Source organism: Nomascus leucogenys, chromosome 19 (assembly GCF_006542625.1).
Source record: "Nomascus leucogenys isolate Asia chromosome 19, Asia_NLE_v1, whole genome shotgun sequence".
In the NCBI taxonomy this organism is placed as follows: Eukaryota; Metazoa; Chordata; class Mammalia; order Primates; family Hylobatidae; genus Nomascus; species Nomascus leucogenys.
The window spans coordinates 14,822,585-14,843,187 of NC_044399.1; the positions used below are offsets into that span (position 1 = coordinate 14,822,585).

Below are 20,603 nucleotides of genomic sequence, written 5' to 3' on the forward strand. Positions count from 1 at the left end.
CAAGACCAGCCTGGCCAACATGGTGAAATCCCATCTCTACTAAAAATACAAAAATTAGCTAGGCATGGTGGAGGATGCCTGTAATCCCAGCTACTCGGGAGGCTGAGGCATGAGAATTATTTGAACCCGGGAGGTAGAGGTGGCAGTGAGCCGAGATCACAACACCGCACTCCAGCCTGGGTGACACAGTGAGACTCTGGCTCAAAAAAACAAAAACAAAAAAATGGCATAGATTAAATTCGGAGTGTTATTTTCAATTATAAGACAAATAATTCAGCTACAAAACAAATACAATGTAATTTGGATATGTAGGCTAAAAAGGACAAAAATCTAATATGTTTCATATTTTAAAGAGCCTTAAAATTATTTTTCATATTTCCAGGAAATGGTCAGGCGCGGTGGCTCACACCTGTAATCCCAGCACTTTGGGAGGCCGAGGCAGGCGGATCACCTGAGGTCAGGAGTTCAAGACCAGCCTGACCAACATGGAGAAATCCCATCTCTACTAAAGATACAAAAAATTAGCCAGGTGTGGTGGCACATGCCTGTAATCCCAGCTACTTGGGTGTCTGAGGCAGGAGAATCACTTGAACCCAGGAGGCGGAGGTTGCAGTGAGCTGAGATCGTGCCATTGTACTCTAGCCTGAGAAACAGGAGTGAAACTCTGTCTCAAAAAAAAAAAAAAAAAAATTTCCAGGGAAAAAAAAGAAAATATGTATAGGGCCCTTGATTTTCTAAGATATAATATGGTTTGGAGGAAAAAGCAAACATGTTACAGAAAGGGTTGAATAAAACTTTTAAAAAATATGTCCCTAACCATCTTCTTTATGTGCTTCATAAGTTTAAATAAAATCCAAGGCAAGTATTGGCCCAGTCTATTCTAAAAAGATTCTAGGGCCAGGCACAGTGGCTCATGCCTGTAATCTTAGCACTTTGGGAGGCTGAGGTAGGAGGATCGTTTGAGGGAAGGAGTTCAATACCAACTTGGAAAATGGAGCGAGACCTCATCTCTACAAAAAAAAAAAAAAAAAAAAGAAAGAAAAGAAAAATGTTTCTAATTGGCTGGGCATGGTGGTACATGCCTGTAGTCCCAGCTAGTCAGGAGGCTGAGGCAGGAGGATCCCCTGAGCCCAGGAGTTCAAGATTACAGTGAGATATGATCATCCCACTGCACTTCAGCCTGGGCAACAGAGCAAGAGTCTGTCTCTAAATAAATAAATTCTTAAAAAGGGATGATGTTGCACTGAGATTCATAAACCTATTATTAGAATAACACACTCATGATTTAGTAACAGTAACATATATTGGAAATGGAATATGTAATGTTTCTCTATAATAAATGTATCTATAACACAATATAAAACCTATTTCCTACATAATATATTGAAATGTTTGCATTTCTTCAGAATACATTAAAAATAAAAGGTCCAGATTATAAATTTTTATGTCAACCTAGCTAGGCTGTAAACTCTAATCTGGGTGGTATTGTGAAGGTATTTTGCAGATATAATTAAAGACAGTACTCAGTTGACTTTACGTAAAGAAGCTTATCCTAGATAATCTTGGTGGGTCTGACTGAACTTCAGGGAAGGCTTTAAAGAGGTTGAGGTTTTCCAGAAAGAAAGAGACGGGGCCGGGCCCAGTGGTTCACACCTGCAATCCCAACACTTTGGGAGGCTGTGACGGGTGAATTGCTTGAGCCCAGGAGTTCAAAACCAGCATGGGCAAAATAGTGAGACCCCGTTTCTATAAACAAAAACCTAAAAAATAGTCATAAAATAAAGAAAGAGCTGGTGGTTGGGGAGAGATTCCAACCTATGAATGACAGCTTCAGGCCATGTCCATAGAGTTCCCTCCTGCTCCTGATCTTCTCCTCCTGACTGACTGCCTATGGATTTCAGACTTGCTTAGCCAGTCCCCATAGTAGTAAAAGCCCATTCCTGGTAATGAAGTCTTTAACATGTATCTCTCCTACAGTTTCTGCTCCTCTGGTTGAGTCGTGACTAACAGACCAGGTATCTAAACTACTCAGTCTCTTTCATTTTCATTTGGATGTATTCCTTTCTCTTATGTTATCAGATCAATTAATTTTTGATTTGAGATGTGGTAAAATCTGCTGAATGTCTGTGAAAATAGCCAGATGCAAGGGTCTTGTGAATGAAATGAAGGACAATAAAGTCCACTGATTATTATTATATAGTGTCAAAAAAGGTGTAAACAGAATATGAGTAAAGGGTTTAACTTAAAACCTCTTAACTGTAAAATCCTCAATAATTATTTAACTTTTCTCTATTCCTGTCTCCTCACTTTCAAAATAAGATTCCTATTTCTGCCTATAAAGGACAAAGAAGGAACTGAGATAAGTATTAAAGCATAAAATGAGTATTATTATTGTTGTTAATGGAAACTTTTTATAAAGATGTGCCAAACAGTTATCTTAAAGTTCAAAGTTATTTAACTGTTTTTAATTCAAGACAATTCCAATCTGAGCAGGTGGATTAAATGAAAAATATAACCAAAGGGCTGATCTTAGTGATTTACTTCTACAAATAAAGTGGAAGTGATGGTGTGTGACTTCCAAGACCGTATCATAAAAGGCATTACAGCTTCCTCTTTGCTTTCTTGTGAATCAAATCGCTCTAGGAGAAACCAGCTGCCATGGTGAGAGAACACACTCAAGCAGCCCGATGGAGACTTCCATGTAGCAGGAAACTGAGGCCTCTTACCAACAGCCATAAAGGACTGAGGCCCCCTGCCAAGAGCCATGTGAATGAGCCTTCTTAGAAGCAAAACCTTCAGCCCCATTAGAGCCTTCGGGTGAGGTCTGTAAATATTCCCCTTGAAGTTGGCAAGGTCTGTGTAACTGCAACCAAGAATAAAATACACTGGAAACGAAGCTGCCCAAATATCAAGGCTAGATTTGAAAATGCCTTGAAGCAGCCGGGCACAGTGGTCACGCCTGTAATCCCAGCACTTTGGGAGGCCAAGGCAGGTGAGTCACCTGAAGTTAGGAGTTCCAGACCAGCCTGACCAGCATGGGGAAACCCCGTTTCTACTAAAAATACAAAATTAGCTAGGTGTGGTGGCGCATGCCTGTAATCCCAGCTACTCGGGAGGCTAAGGCAGGAGACTCGCTTGAATCTGGGAGGCACAGGTTGCAGTGAGCCAAGATGGCACCATTGCACTCCAGCCTGGGCAACAAGAGCGAAACTCTGTCTCAAGAAAAAAAAGAAAATGCCTTGAAGATTTTGCTAGTTTCTCCTGGAGCACTGACTCCAGGAGCCTTTAGCCAACAAGAAGGAAGTCTGGGTACTCTGAGACCATCAAATGGAAAAAGTACAAGGAGAAATCACAGAGAGAAGAGATGCCTGTAAAGCCCTATATCAGCCCCCAGCTATTTAAGTCTTCCCAGCCCAAGTACCCAGACTTGTGAGTAATGCAGCCTTTGACATGAGTCCATCCCTAGCCACGATCTGATGCAATTTCATAAAAGACCATAACCTGCTTAGCTGAGCCCAGTCTCCAGAAGAGATTGAGAAAATCTCTTTTCTCTTTTTCTGGAGAGAGAAAAATAAATAGTTGTTTTTTAAGCCACCAGTTTTCGGGTGGTTCGTAAAGCAGTAACAGATAACCAAAACACTCTATAAGGTAAAGGCCACCTGCTTTATGATATCTTTCTTAATTCCCCAGGCAAAAATTAGCATGACATTTCTTAGAGTCTTCTAATATTGTTTACAGAAGCCATACACTATGATCACATCCTATGCTGGCAGCATAGTTACTTGTTTCCCTAGCTCTCTAAGAGTCTAAATTCTCAGAGGGCAGCAGCTATGTGTAACAGAACTTTGTATCCACAGTACCTAGCAGAAAAATATTACTTTCTCTCTTCCCATTAAAAATTCATATAGATTACCAAGACCACAGGTATTCCTGTTACTATGTTAACACATCACAAAGACAAAAGAGGAAACAAATCCTAGTAGGAACATAAAAATGCAGATGACACCTCTGAGCTGCTTTGTTAGCTTCTGTGGCCTGGATCCTTATGGAATTCTTCCCTGATGATCAGAGTGCATCAGAGTTTACAGAGCACTTTCACATGCATTAACTCATTTGGGTCTCTCATAACTTCACGGGTGAAGAAAGGGGGTATCATTCTATTTTCCAGATGCAGAAAATGGAACTAAAGTAATTTAGCAAATGTGTGGCACAGAGTTAGAACTTGAACCAGTGTTCTGACTCCACATGCACTGTTCTCCCCATTCGTTCCAGATGTCTCACAATGGATGCCTGGCCCCAATCACACTACCATCACATTGCCAGGCTGCTGCAAGTCCACATATATGCTGATGCTATACCTTCACACAGACTAGAAAAGGATAAATGACACACATGATCACTAAAACTGGAGACCTTAAGAGTCCTACATATTACAATTTTAAAATATTTAGTCCATTAAATATGTTACATATATATGTGGCTTAGATGAATACAATTTCAAACCACTGCTTATACAACCAAATGACCAACAACTCTTCTTGCAGAGATCAGCATAAGACAAAACTACAAAAAAAAAGCATTAAAAAGACTGGTGAGCAGAAGGATGTAGTTAAGGAAATATGAAATGTAGAGTCAAAAAGACTTTCCTTAAAAGCCAAAGCCTGCTATTGAACTCTGCTGGGCAAAATATTTAACTTCTCTCATCTCCAACTTCCCTTGCAAAATGAGAAGAATATCAAAATCAACATCATTTATGAGATGATTAAATGAGATAAAACACATGAAAACCCCACCAAGTAGTAAATGCATAAAGTTTTCTAACAAATTGTTCAGGTTCAAACACAAAACCAAATTCAGACACTGAAGGTGAACTGGTGAGGTTGGTTTGTTTTATATGTAAGTTTTCTGGTTATAAATGGTAACACTGACTTCTGCTCCTGATCACACAACCACTTTGAGGCACCCTGAATAAGCTTGTCTTCGTTTAAGTAATAGATAGTTCCAGAAGCTCAATATTGGCACATTTTTATAACACACCAATTTTTCCAGAAAATACTAATCCTTGCCCAAAGATGTTCTTCTTAGCTAGTTGAGACGCTGAGGCAGAAAGACTTCACTGCACTCCAGCCTGAGCAACAGAGCGAGACCCTGTCTAATAAAAAAGCTGTTCTTCTGACACCGTAAGTATATATTCTGCTATTCTCCTGCAATGATTCAAGAATAATATAGAAAGCTTATTCTGCAGTTTAGTACTCAAAAGACTTACCTGCAACCCTCAGCAGCTCAGCAAGGCCCAGAAGCTTGGTGGATTGTTTATAGCATGTGGGGGACTGGGAAATACACTCCTTGATGAGACTGATCCGATCAGGGCACAATCGCACTACAAAAGAAAGACATATTAAAGATTTGGACCAGGGCCATCACAAAAGGGTGTTAATGGCCTTCCTAATGTAAGGCATCCAAAGAAAATGAAAACTGTGTAAGGCATCAGATGAAGGAGAATTAAGTAAAAGTAAAAGGCACGTTTAACGAACAGCAAAATTATTATTGCTTCTGAGTAAATAATGTACAACCTTGATCTTTTCTTTATAACCAAACTTCTGAAGCACAGGAAATGAAGTGTTAATCTGAAACTAGAAAAAACTGTTTCACTGTTTTAAGTACCATGTCAGGACTTAGGGAAAAATTTAAACAAGACAGTATTTGTCTCTAAAAACTTCATATACTTAGTATTATACGAGCCCCCTCACACCTCACCCTCTAAGCCCCATTCCTTGCTCTAAATATCCATTTGCTATCTCCACTTATCACCCCAGTTTGGAGGGCAGGAGTCTTCAAAGTGCTCACTGTTGCAATTTACTAACCTTCCTCCAAACATAGGCCCAATTTTCTCACATAAACTGGATATTAGGAAAATAAAACACATCTGATCAAACCAATTCAAACTATGAAGAAATGAAAATCACATCTAAAAAACCCTAGATAAAGGGTACTACGTATATTCTAGGAACAAATGGTACTTATTTACAGCAGAGATGGCAACCTTCTTTTTTTTTTTTTTTAAATTCAGTTTTCTTTTTTTTTTTTTTTAATTATACTTTAGGTTTTAGGGTACATGGGCACAATGTGCAGGTTTGTTACATATGTATCCATGTGCCACGTTGATTTCCTGCACCCATTAACTCGTCATTTAGCATTAGGTATATCTCCTAATGCTGTCCCTCCCTCCTCCCCCAACCCCACAACAGTCCCCGGAGTGTGACGTTCCCCTTCCTGTGTCCATGAGTTCTCATTGTTCAATTCCCACCTATGAGTGAGAACATGTGGTGTTTGGTTTTTTGTCCTTGCGATAGTTTACTGAGAATGATGTTTTCCAGTTTCATCCATGTCCCTACAAAGGACATGAACTCATCATTTTTTACGGCTGCATAGTATTCCATGGTGTATATGTGCCACATTTTCTTAATCCAGTCTATCGTTGTTGGACATTTGGGTTGGTTCCAACTCTTTGCTATTGTGAATAGTGCCGCAATAAACATACGTGTGCATGTGTCTTTATAGCAGCATAATTTATAGTCCTTTGGGTATATACCCAGTAATGGGATGGCTGGGTCAAATGGGATTTCTAGTTCTAGATCCCTGAGGAATCCTTTAAGAAACACAGCACTGCCAGGGAGGCTGGCCCCCAATAATTATAATAACAACAACTACGATAATAGCAGCTGATGTGAAAGGAATAGGAGCTAGTCTCAGGCACTGCTGGAGGTGCTTTATGTATATTAACCCTACACAGCAAATTCTTATTAATAGAAGGCAGGTACTATTATCCTCAAGAGAATAAACTGAGGTGCGGAAAGGTTAAATACTTTGGCAAAGGTCACTGAAAAAGTGATGGGACCAAAATTCAACCTGGCTCGCTAAATGTTTTCACACCTTGAATCCTTTATCCTTTCCTAAATCCATGGCTGTTCTCCATACATCTTGTGTTCTCTCAAAACTTCTACATAGGTGAGAGGGGCCAGGGACGGGGGAGATAAAGAAGAGAGGTGGTATTTTTTCTCTGGAATGGGCTTTTGGGGGGAAGGTAAGGATTTATTACAATTTAATGTTAAACTCAAAAAAGGTTGCAAGGAAAGTACAAAGAAATCCTCTATACTCTTTGCTGAGATTAATAGATGATTAATAATTTGCGCCTTCGCACATGTCCATGTGCAATCATGCACACATACTCTCCCTGCTTCCTTCCTCCATATATTCACACAGGAATATGTATATACACACACAAATACTTATACATGCACAAATATATACACATATTTATAATACACATGTATACAAGTGCATATATATACAAATAGTTACACATATATACACACAAATATACACATTTATTTTTTTCTGAACCATTTGAGAATAAGTTGCAAATAACATTTCTCTTTATTGCTAAATACTTCAGTGTGTGTTTCCTAATGTTTTGACTCTTTTTTTTTTTTGAGATAGAATCTCCCTCCGTTGCCCAGGCTGGAGTGCAGTGGCGCAATCTCGGCTTACTGCAACCTCCGCCTCCCAGGTTCAAGTGATTCTTCTGCCTCAGCCTCCCGAGTAGCTGGGACTACAGGCACGTGCCACCACGCCTGGCTAATTTTTGTATTCTTAGTAGCGACGGAGTTTCACCATATTGGCCAGGCTAGTCTAGAACTCCTGACCTTGTGATCTGGCCTCCTCAGACTCCCAAAGTGCTAGGATTACAGGCGTGAACCAACGTACCTGGCCTAGACTCTCTTAAAATGAATATTTATACAACTACAAAAATAATCCTGTTGTGCGTGGCCTTTAAAATATAAAGTCAATGTACTTACTCTTCAGTTACTTCCTTCAATATCACCATTGCTAATACCTACATCTGAGTATAGCTTCTGCAGACTGTATTACTCTTCCCAATTATCCACTGCAACTATTCATATCCCAAATTCCTGCTTCAGTAACATGAGGCTTGGCCCTGTAACATCTACAGGCAATTAATGTGAGTGGAAATGATACATGCCACTCCTGAGTGAAAGCTGTTAAGAGTCATCGTGGAATTCCACTACAGATCTTTCCCTTCTACTGTGACAAGGCCGTGTCTCATGGGGTGGTGCTGCGGCTAACCAAAGTGGACATGATTGTGAGCAAGGAATAAGCCTGTTATCACATATTATGGAGATTCTGAGTTTTTCACTACAGCACAATCGTAAAAACTCACCGATACAGTATACTTCAAGCCTTTCCATACCTTATCACAATAAAAACACTGTGGGTTTTTTCCTCAATATCCACTACCACTTTACGGGGCTTTTTCCAGATTCAGTAACATATGATAATTATGAGATAGGTACTTCTAACATATTTCTAATTTGATTTTCAAAACAAGACTTGTTGCAGATATTACCTGCATTCCACATATGTAAAAATCTGGAGTTTTCATAGCTGCTTTTATGGCTTTGTTGATGAATTATTGTATTCTTCTTAGAGAAGCTCTAGCTTTAGTAATTCTACTAAACTGACTTCCTTACTTTTACCACTCCTTTTCTAGCTCAATAAAATCAAGGTAGAGAACTGAAACCACACATAGCAATGGATCATCATTTTCTCTAAACTTTCATTTAATGGAACACTCAAGTTTGATTATTTGTCTCCTGTTGCCCTAAGCAACACACACTACTAATATTTGAAGTACATTAAATAAATTTGGACAGCAGGATTCTAATAGACTTCAATTACCCTGTTCAAATGACTTTTTACTTTATTTACTTACGTATTTTCTGATTCTCTGGACAATCACTGTACCAGTTCCCTTTTTCTGCTGATTTAGGGCCTGCTTAATTATATTTCAAAATGTGAATTATCAGTTAAATAAATTCAAGCCCTAGATATTACTATCTTTCCAAGAAGGAAGAAGTGTTCAACTCCTAAAATTCCTTTCCAAATTGAATGAATGAACATGAAAAAGATATGCATGTATGTACCTTTTAATAATTAAAGATAATCTAATTTTCCTGTAGAAATCATGAATATATCTCAAAAGATTTTTTAAAAACCTATTATAAAACACATGTATACATACACACACACATGCGCGCGTGCGCGCGTGCATGTCTCAGATGTAAAAAGCATTTTCTAACCAGCTACCTATATTCCAAATGCCCCTCAAAAGATAGTTGTGCAATATCAATTTCAGTCACTCAGGAATGGCAACAAAGGTCCACAACATATGAAGTTACTAGTGATGTTGTGGAAGTATCATACAAATCTGAATTGTGTAGGCCAGGAAGGTGTAATATGCAGGAGTCAGACACTTAGCTGACCAGTAAGAGGATAAGTAAGAGTTTCCTTCTCGAAGAATCTTTTACTCTCACACCTTTTCCTCAGTAGAGTATTCTCTACTGTTACAAATGCAGGTTCTTGAGCCAGAGTACCTAGGTTTGAATCCTGGCTCCACCTCTAACTAGCTGGATGACCCTAGGCAACCTAGGCAAGTTACTTAACCTCCCTGTGCCTTGATTTCATCATCTGAACATTGGAAACAATACCACCACCTTATAGGGCATGGTTTTATTTTGAGACAGGGTCTCACTCTATTGCCCAGGCTCGGGTGCGGTGGCACAATCTCAACTCACTGCAGACTCAATCTCCTAGGACAAGTGATCCTCCTGCCTCAGCACTCCAAGTAGCTGGGACTACAGGCATGCGCCATCAAGCCTGGCTAATTTTTTAATTTTTTAAAAAATAGAGACGGGTTTTGCCATGTTGCCAAGGCTGGTCTCAAACTCCTGAGCTCAAGCAATCCACCTACCTCAGCCTCCCAAAGTCCTGGGATTAGAGGCGTGAGCCACCATTCTGCCCAAGGCCATGGGGGCCCACCCTTTGCATCAGTGTGCCCTGGATGTGAGACATGGAGTCAAAGGAGATTATTTTGGAGCTTTAAGATTTAATGACTGCCCTGCTGGGTTTCAGACTTGCAGGGGCCTGTGGCCCCTTTGCTTTGGCCAATTTCTCCCATTTGGAATGGAGGCATTTATCCAATGCCTGTACCCCCATTGTATCTTGGAAGTAACTAACCTGCTTTTGATTTTACAGGCTCCTAGGTGGAAGGGACTTGTCCTGTCACAGATGAGATTTTGGACTTGAACTTTTGAGTTAATGCTGAAATGACTTAAGACTTTGGGGGACTGCAGGGAAGGCACAATTGGTTTTGAAATGTGAGGACATGAGATCTAGGAGGGGCCGGGGTGAAATGATATGGTTAGGTTCTGTGTCCCCACTCAAATCTCATCTTGAATTGTAATCCCCAGGTGTTGAGGGAATGACCTGGTGGAAGGTGACTGGATCGTGGGGGCGGTTTCCCCCATGCTGTTCTCATGATAGTGAGTTCTCACTAGGACTGATGGTTTAAAAGCATGGCACTTCCTTGTTCTCAAATACACTCTTCTCTTTCCCGCCAACAGATGAAGAAGATCTTTGCTTCCCCTTTGCCTTCTGCCATGACTGTAAGTTTCCTGAGGCCTCCCCAGTCATGTGGAACTGTGAGTCAATTAAACCTCTTACCTTTATAAATTACCCAGTCTTGGGTATTTCTTTATAGCAGTGTGAAAACAGGCTAATACAATGCCCAAAGGGCATTTTGAGAATTAGTGAATACATGTAAAGCATATTTGGAACATAAAAATCACTCAATAAATATTAGCTATATTATTACCTACTGACATATTCACAGAAATACTTATAAAGAATGGAATCTTCTAATACAAGGTTTCTCCAGATGTAACTTACAGGATGTGTAAGAAATATTTTATTATTATCCCAATCTGAGAAATGTGAAGCTCAAAGATACTGTTGCCACAGGTTACACAGCTCAAAGCGGCTGCACCAGAATGTAAACTCACACATGACACTCTGGGGTAATCCTGTCTCATTATCAGTGTGATAACCCTGTAAAGTCATAGAATGTGCCTTGTCCCCATCATTATTTCAGTTCCCAGAGTAGGGTAAGTGCCTAAATTTACGTTTATTAAATGAAAGCAAAAGGGGGGTGGAAAGAGGGCAATGATATAGATGCTGAGGAGGGAGGGGAAGAATCTGAGGAAGAAAAGAAAAAGGAATAAAGAGAAAGGAAGAGGGGAGAATGAGAAGACAGGTAAGACCACACTAATTCTATGATTATTTAAAAAATACCTTTAAGTATAAAAATAATCATTGATATTGTACAGTCCTTACTATATCTTAGGCACTATAAATGTATAGACATTCCTTATAAGCAATTCTGTAAGATTCTTATTAGTACCCCCATTTGGTAAATGAGAAAAAGGTTAAAACTTGCCCCCAATTACCCAGTAATAAGTGGCAGAAGTAGCTCCAGGCTGAGTGTAACTACAATGCTGTAAGTCAGAAAAGCTGACTTACCCTATTACAGAAAGAACATGTGGACCAAATGAAATATTCAAAGGCTGTTCATTTAACCATTAAGAGGGTGGGGGGAGGGGGGAGGGACAGCATTAGGAGATACACCTAATGCTAAATGACGAGTTAATGGGTGCAGGAAATCAACATGGCACATGGATACATATGTAACAAACCTGCACATTGTGCACATGTACCCTAAAACCCTAAAGTATAATAAAAAAAAAAAAAAAAAGAAAAATTTACATAAACACCCAAAATAAAGAGAAAAGCATACACATATACACACACACAAATATTTCACAGAAGACTCACACATAGGGAGTCATTTTTACATGCAACTTCTGTTCTTGTTTTCAATTAGCTCATTGATTATAATTTAGTTAGAACTGCTAGCCTTTACTTGATGAGAAACAGCAACTCCTGGAGTGTAGGCAAAGAAGGCTTCAAAACAAAGCAAAATGACAAAATGAACTATGTACACTGACTACAATAAAAATACCTAAACCATAAATGTCTAAATATCAAGTTGTTTTCTTTCTCCAATATTACTGATGAATACAAAAGAAGCTAAAACCTAAATGGCATCTGTGAGATAAACACAACAAAAAGTATACAAAGGCAATATTCCATCTTCACATCCAGAAGGTTTTCTGACAGTCATTCTAATAGGAAACTCCAAATCAATATATCAAGCTGGAAAGCTGTCAAGACATGAAAGCAAATGCCTTTCTTAAAATACTCAAAATACTCCTCAGTCAGAAAATTCTCAGAAGCCACAGCAGGGCAGCGGTTTTGGTTGCAGGTATTCAAACCCAGCAGCTGATATACACATACTACCAGCAAAAAATCCTGCTAATTGATCAGCACAGAAAATCAGGGCTCAATGTAATATTTCAAAATCCAGTAGCACTTGGGTGGACTGTAAGAAAAATTTTTTGTATTATACCAATCTGCTTGAATTAAATAAGGAAGTAAAACACAGACACCCATATACACACACAGACACACACACACAGAGTCGAATCTGTAATAGCACGGCCTAACAAGAGATACAAACAGAGCAAAGGTTTCATAGTGCTCTGGATTCTTCCTTGACTAAAATTGCAATTAAATAAATATTTGAGGGGGAAGTAGTTAATGACTTCAGACATTTAAGAATTGAAAAAAGTAAACCTGATTAATCTTCACAATTTTAAGAAGTTTTGAGCTCAAAAATTACATGAATTGTACAAATGAATAAAATTTTCTAGTGATTCAGCAATCACATTAGATAAAATTGCTTAAGATACAAGATAGTTATAATCACACACAAGTTGTTTCCAAACAATGATATTCAAAGTAATAATAATATTACCTCTTTTGAGTCTAATAAGTTTTTTTGAGACAGGTTCTAGGTCTATTGCCTAGGCTGGAATGCAATGGCATGATCATGGCTCACTGCAGCCTCAACTTCCTGGGCTCAAGCGGTCCTCCCACCTCAGCCTCCTGAGTAGCTGGGACTACACACGCATGCCATTACACTCGGCTAACTTTTTTAATTTTTGTAGAGACAGGGTACCACTATGTTGCCCAGGCTGGTCTCAAGCTTTTGGACTAAAGTGAACCTCCTACATCAGCATCCCAAAGTGCTGGGATTACAGGTGTGAGCCACTGTGCCCAGCCTAATGAATTTGTCTGAGATGCAAAACTTTAACTTTTAGTCAAGCCACAATGGAAACCCACTGAAAACATGAGAATGTCTCTACTGGCTCATATCCTCTAAAATCCATCCAACTCTAAACACTACACAGGACAAAGACACCAAGGAACTCATAAGAGATCTAAACCTCTAACACCATCAGTCTCAAATATTTCCAGAGTTAAGAACAGAGATAACAGATTACAAGGAAGCCAGCCACGCACACTGTTAATAATACCAAGCCACTCTGTTCATTTAGGGCACAGAGGTCCAGGATTTAATGCAGCAGAAAATCTACCTTCTTCAACAGGGAAGGTCAGGTTTAAGGTCCAGTACACCATGAGATGCAAACAGTCCTCACAGCATAAACAGATGAGACAAGTGGCTCTGTAGCAGGATGCTTGTTTGGGATGATACCAAGTTGACTTTTATATTTAAATAAAAGAAGTTGAGTAATATTAAGATATCTCTAGTAATTAAATTCTAAACAAAAATTTCTTATCATTCCCTCTTTTAAAAAAATAGATGGACGTAAGATACTGAGTCAAGCATAAAAAGAAAAAAAACTTTTTTATTTACAGCTAGTTATAAAACTATGCAACGGAAACAAAATACAGAAATAAATTGTATATCAAAACTGATATAAATCTGATATATTCTCATCCATAATCCCCAATATCTTTTTTTTGTTTTTACCCTATAGCCTCACTGCTCTGTTACTGATGTTATTTCTTTAAATGTTATACGTGTGAAATTTAAAAAATAAATTTATGGTAAAATGTTGGCTTTATTTTTTCTTTTGGGTTTCCACTTGAGATTTCATTTAAAATAATGGGTCAAGGGCAGGATCTATTGCTAATGGATTACATGACCAAAGCTACTCTTTAGTTTTAAAAACTAAAAAAGAATACTAGTAAATTGCTGCAATATAAGTTAGTAACAATCCAACAGTAAGTAGAAAACTCACCTTGCAAAGGCAGGATCTTTACCCCAAATTCTTCAAGACATCCAACGGCTTGGATAAGATCTAGCTCCTCTTGAATGGCGGGGGGTCTGTCTGTTATCAGTTGTAAGCAGCACCTAAAAGAAATTAGATAAATTTTTAAAAAGAAGCAACGTATGTTCACCTTTCTATATTCAACATCATGAGATCTAACACATATTTATCAAAAATCTACCACATCCCAGGAATTCATTCCACTGGATGCCTTCTGTTATCTTAATCCTCATAGCAAGCCTGTGAGGTAGGCAGACATCATCATCTATCTGCCTTTTCAGGGAGCTAAAACTGAAGCTCACAGAAGTGAAGTAATTGCCCACAGTTACATCCACAGTACATAATGGCATCATGGTAGGAAGCATCATAACTCTGTGTTTAGTGCCGTTTTTACTGCTGAATGCAAACATTATGATTCTATTACAAAAAAAAATTTTAAAGGATGAAGTTCAGATAATTTTCAGTTTCTCTTCTACGAAAAACAGAAATGTCTTGATGTGGTCACAATTTGATGTCTCAAAAGAAACAAGAAATGACTTAGGAAACTGCACAGAGAACATGTTTCTGATCAAAAAAGGAGAAATCTGTTGGTAATACACAGTTCTGAGATGAACTACAGGAGAAAGTGATTTGCTAAGCTAAGAATGTGGGATTCCTATGGAATATTTAAAGTAAATTTTTGTTTAAATTCAAAGAAACTGCATTTAATAAATGTTTCATTTAATGAATAAACTCATTCTCTAAAGGTGTTTAGAGGAACATTGGAATGTAAGACTAGAAAGACAGATCAGGCGGTAAAGGGCTCATGAATGCTAGAATCACAGATCACGAGATGCAGGTATCTAAGCCCCAGTATGGCATCCATATGACTGAGTGACAGATACAGGCCAAGTCTGCTCTCGTAAAACTGGAGGATTTAAATCAGTTGTGCACTCACATCTACTGTTGATTCAAGTGTGAAAGGTCTATAACCTCTTCATGGTTTCTATCAAAATTGTAAATGTACTTTTTTACATTTTTTACTCTAGACCCAGGAATTACAAATAAATTCTAAATTACAAATAAATTCTAAAAATTTATATTACAGATAGGCTCGCACATGCTCAAAGACATATAATTACGGATGCTCACTACCAAATTGTTTTTAAAAATGAAAGAAAGTATACCAAATCAGGAACAAATTAAATAAATTATATAATGGAATGTTCTACAACCATCAAAAAGGAATAAAATAGAACTGTCTGTACTCACATGAAAAAACCTTCAATACAGAACATGAGTGAAAAAAAAAAACAGGGCACAGAAAGGTATGCATAATAGTAAGAATTTATTCATGATTTAAGAAAGAAGAGGTAACATTTAATCAAATGTTTTGGAAGTTTACATAAGAAACCGATATTTAAAAATGACTGAAGAATAAAGTTAGGGGAACGAGAATGAGGAGGGAGACTAATTGTCAATACATATATCCTTTTTGTATTGTTTGGATATCTATTGCTTCCTCAACAATTTATTTATAAAGAGTTTATAAATAACTCTTTAATCAGTAAGAATGTAAGGGCTATTTCCTGCATTCAATATAACTGTGAACATTGAAATACATCCAGGCTCACAGGTCACAATCAGTTTGGTACCACATTATACACACAGGGCATGTTTGTGAAATGAAAGTGTGTCCTTGTGGGAGAGAAAGAGATGCAATGAAGGGGAAATATAGAAGGACCGGCTTTTTAAATGATCTCTGGGAAACACCTGCCAAAAAGATTGAGGGGAAATACAATTCCCAGTTTCAAAGGCTATTCTATTTGGTACTTTCATCATTTGAAATAAAAATAGAATCACTTAGGAAAAAAGAGAGAGCTAACCGCTTTAAACAACTTTGTCAAGTTCAATAACATGGTTTGCGAAACATAATTCCTTCTGAGATAAGATATCACGGGTGTCGGGGGAATGGGGGGACTCGGTGGAGGAGTTACTTTTAAGCTTTGCTAGGTCTGAAATAAATATTAGTTGTCTGGGGGAAAAATGAATCTCTCCAATATATCCATTTTGTATTGTTTAAATATTTATTGCTTCCTCAATAAAATGCTAATTAATAAATAATACTTTAATCGGTAAGAATGTATGGGTTATTTTCTACATTCAAAATAACTGTAAACACTGAAATATACCCAGGCTCACGGGTTGCAATCAGTGTGGTGCCACATTACACACATACGGCATGTTTGTAAAATGAAGGTGTTCCAAGTGCTACCATAATCAAAATATCAAAATAAATTCCAAATAAAGATAAAACTGAAATGTAAAAAATAAAACTATCAAAGCACTAAAAAATATGAAAACCTGTCATAACAGTCTTGGGATTTAAAGGTCTTTCAAAGGATGACAGAAATTGCAAAAGAACCACAATTTTTAAAAAATTCTGAATAGCAATTGGAAAAATAAATCATATATAATAAAAACTTGGCAATGCAGTAAAATATTTGAGATAGGCATAGGGCAAGTATTCCTTATGCCCTAAAATAAGCTCCTAAGAATCAATAGGAAAAAGATGAACACCCCAAAAGAAAAATAAGTAAAGGCTAGAAACAAGTTTCAAATGAAAAAGTGCAAATGAAGCTGTTCAACAGGCAAACACTGTAAAGACTGAAAATTAATTTAGAGAAGGGGCCCTTTAGTGCCTTAGGTAATGGAAAATAAACTGGTGCCACATGATAACAAACACCAAAATTTTGCATGTGCTTACCCTTCGATTCAGCAATTCCACTTTGCATTATCCATCCACAACAGGCACAGTTCTAACTATTTTACATATTCAGTTAATATTACAATAGCCCTATGATATAATCCTACTATTATCCGCATTTTACAGGTGAAGAACCTGAGGCCCTGATGACTGGCCCAAGGTCACATGGCTGTTAGCTGGAAAAAAGTGGATTTGCACATAGACATCTGGCTTTAGAAACTGCTGTTTTCTTAACCTCTACACTCTGCTGCTTCTCGGACAATGAAAAGGTGTATTAAATGCAGTCAGAAAAGAACTAATCTAGCACAACCACTCAACACAATGCTGTAAAGCATATGAAAATGCTGCAGATCTGTATATACTAGCTCAATAAACAACTGAAAAAAGTGTGTAATAAAAAGAAATGTATAGTTATTATCTCATTTTTGTAAAACTATATACAGGTATAATATGCAAAATAGTGGGCAAATGATTGGGCTCAAAAGTCTCATTACTTTATTTAAATACTGAGTGGATAATTCCTATCAAATAAAATGTATAATCTCTTACAGACTGTTAACCAGAAAATCTGAGAAAACAGGATAAGCTTAGGATGTACAGTGTTAGAAAATCAGACACAGTAAGAATAACAAATAAGTAAATAATTTGTTAGAGACCATAGCCACCTTATTACTGAAGGGATTCTACCTTTCTTCAGTTTATTTGATCAAGAAACAAAAACTGAGAGATTACATGACAAACTCAGGGGCTCAGAAAAATTGCCAGTTGCCTTGAGGAGGAAAAAATAAATTAAAAAGTATGTCTCTAGAAATGAATGAGGATCAACACAACTCTGAGTAAGAAAAGTAGAGCAGGGTCTGGAAAGGGGATCTCAGGCAAAGAGAAACAAAACAGACTCAGATGTCCAGGGTACAAATGGAAGGAGAAATACGTATTAGAGGAACTAGACACTGCAAACGAGAGCTGGAAAATGGCTAGTGGCAAGAACAGCAGCGTATCAGTCAGAAGGCAGGGGACAGAGGACATAATACAATTGAAGATGTGCCTCGACTTACAATGTGGTTACGTCCCAATAAACCCATTGCAAGTTGAAGATATCATAAATTCAAAATGCATTTAATACACCTAACCTAACAAACATCATAGCTTAGTTTAGCCTACTTTAAAAGTGCTAAGAACACTTCCATTAGCCTACAGTTTGGCTAGGCTTTTAATCATCTAACACAAAGACTATTTTATAGGAAAGTGTTGAATTTCTCATGTAATTTACTGAATACTGAACTGAAAGTGGAAAAACACAATGGTTGTATGAGTACTCAAAGTACTGTTTCTACTGAAAGCATATCACTTTTACATTATCATAAAGTTGAAAAATTGGAAGTTGAACTGTCTTAAGTTGGAGACCGTCTGTAAACCACTTTTCTGAAATGCTGAACAAGGAAGATTATCTTTTTTAAGCTTTTAAGATTCATTAATACAGAGGTGATACATGTTTTATTCCTTGATCTAGATTTATTATGCTCTTTTAATTTTATAAAAAACTAACTTTATAAAAAGCAACCTTAAATCCTGAATAAATTATTCTAAAAAAAATCACTGCAATTGTATATACCTAATTATGAGAATTCAGGTCATGAACACACCTTTCTAGTGTTAAATAAGATGGGTGGGCTAAAATAGGAGTACAATGGGGATAAGAGAGGAATTGAATTCATAGTCTAGAAATTTCAGCCAGGAAGTGACTTCGGAGGTTTATCATCTAATCAGGTCCCTTGTCTCTCTCTTTTTTTTTTTTTTTTAAAGATTTATGCCCTGGCATTTAGGTCCCTTGCCTCTAAACAAAGTGAAAGCTACATGAACGAGACAGGCACTACCTACGTATGCTGAAAATTTTCAGAACTTTAATTTATAGGCTATCACATGAATCTCTTCTAACAGAAGAGAAATACACAGCCTTATAATCAGCAAAAATGACCATGGGAAAGCGCGCTGGAGAAAAATGTTTAAGAAGCTGATGGACATTCATAACATAGTTTTTCTTTTTATATTCAGGCAAAAAATAACTGTGCCCCAGATAGTGTAGTCAATCTGTACCTGTGATAATATATTTGGTAAAGGAAAGAATAACAATGCAGTTTGTACATTCTGACTTTCCCCCTCCGTCTTAGGGAAGAATATGGAGTTATTCTACCTGGCTAGATCCATGCAGCTATCAGTGAGGTTGGTAGAAGAATTGAAGTACTCTCTGCTGGCAGCCAAAACCAAGTCAATACTCTTTTTGTAGCTGACCCTGTAGTGGGGTTTCCCTTTATGGGCTATAACAGCTGGGGGATTTTCTGAACAAGCACTGCAGTGCATCATCTGTCCAGCCAGGTGGATGTTTTCAAGGCGACTAGAGCACAGAAGGCTTTCTGTAAATATCTGGGAAAAAGGAGAAACTGGAATTAGTTATAGAGAGGGAAGATTCAGTTCTCAATGAAATGAAGGCTCTGAAATCCAGATGAAAGAAATTAAAAACACATCCATCCTAGAGGTGGTGGCTGCAAGCACTGTAAATGTACTAAATGACAATGAACTGTATACTTTGAAATGGTTAATTTTACATTATGTGAATTTCCCCTCAATTAAAAAAAAATCTTTTAGAAAGAATAATTTCATTGACTAAACCAAAATTAAGCATAATATTTTAATTTATTACAATAAATACGTGGATCAAGTATCCAAAGTTGATATTCATTAAAAACAGGATTAGACATACTCTCAACAGGGCCCATTTTGCTTAAAACTATTTTTAACCGTTTCTATTTTTTTTCTTTTTCCTAATTTTAATTTTCATTTTTGATATGGGTTCTTGCTATGTTGCCCACATGCTGGTCTCAAATTCTTGGGCTCAAGTAATCCTCTCACCTTGGTTTCCCAAAGTGTTGGGATTAAAGGCATGAGCCACTGCACCCAGCCCCATTTTAATTTCTTAAAAGAAAAATATTTGAATATAATACATATAATTCATAACTGCTTGAAGCATCTGAATTCAGTCTTATGAACTAAACAGCCATGCTGCAAATGCTATACTTACAACCAGTCATTAAAATTACAATATATTATAATGTAGAGTTTTTTAATAACATACATATTAAAAATTATTTAAATAAAACAAGAGACACTGAAGGTAGTCATACGAATATCATTGTACTCTACTAGACAACAACATCAATTAACATAAAACTACTTCCATAATTGAGATTGTTTATATAAACAAAGCAATCCTTTTAAACATACATTAACAATGTTACATATAATTAGTCTAAGAACTTCCCCAAACATGCACTTCCCTGTCACTCTACAGTTGGATGAGGATAGCACAGAAATAAGAGATTTTTAAAAAGTAACATTTCATGGAGAAGCAAGAGTTTTCAATATAATTAAGAAGACCATCCGATCTTTACAGGATGCCCTTATTTTCACTTCTTTGTGTCTAGGCTTCCTGCAGAAGGCATTTTTAGACAAGTCTTTGCTAAGATATCTGATAAGGATAAAAACACTATATCTAAGAGGGATCCGCTATAAAATAGATACTGTGACAGAAAGCAAACCATTAAAGAGCAACCCTAATCACTTATATCTGACAGATAAAAATGGCTTACGTCTAATCCAAATGACTTGTATGTCATAGTTTCTTCATATTTCTCTGGTCTACTCAAGTAAGCTGTAAGGAGTCAATGTCCAGTACTGAAAAATATATT

At 37.3% G+C, this 20,603-nt stretch overlaps 1 protein-coding gene across 1 annotated transcript in view; it reads right to left on the reverse strand.

The window, feature by feature from the left end:
• The window catches only part of NBAS (NBAS subunit of NRZ tethering complex), a 388,298-nt gene that overhangs the window by 193,261 nt on the left and 174,434 nt on the right, over positions 1 to 20,603 (reverse strand). Inside the window, exons 30-32 of the mRNA XM_030800558.1 lie at positions 19,052 to 19,281; positions 14,085 to 14,197; positions 5,267 to 5,380 (exon numbers count right to left, since the gene is read on the reverse strand). Of these exons, the coding sequence (XP_030656418.1) occupies positions 5,267 to 5,380; positions 14,085 to 14,197; positions 19,052 to 19,281 (457 nt within the window). The remainder of the gene's footprint in view (positions 1 to 5,266; positions 5,381 to 14,084; positions 14,198 to 19,051; positions 19,282 to 20,603) is intronic.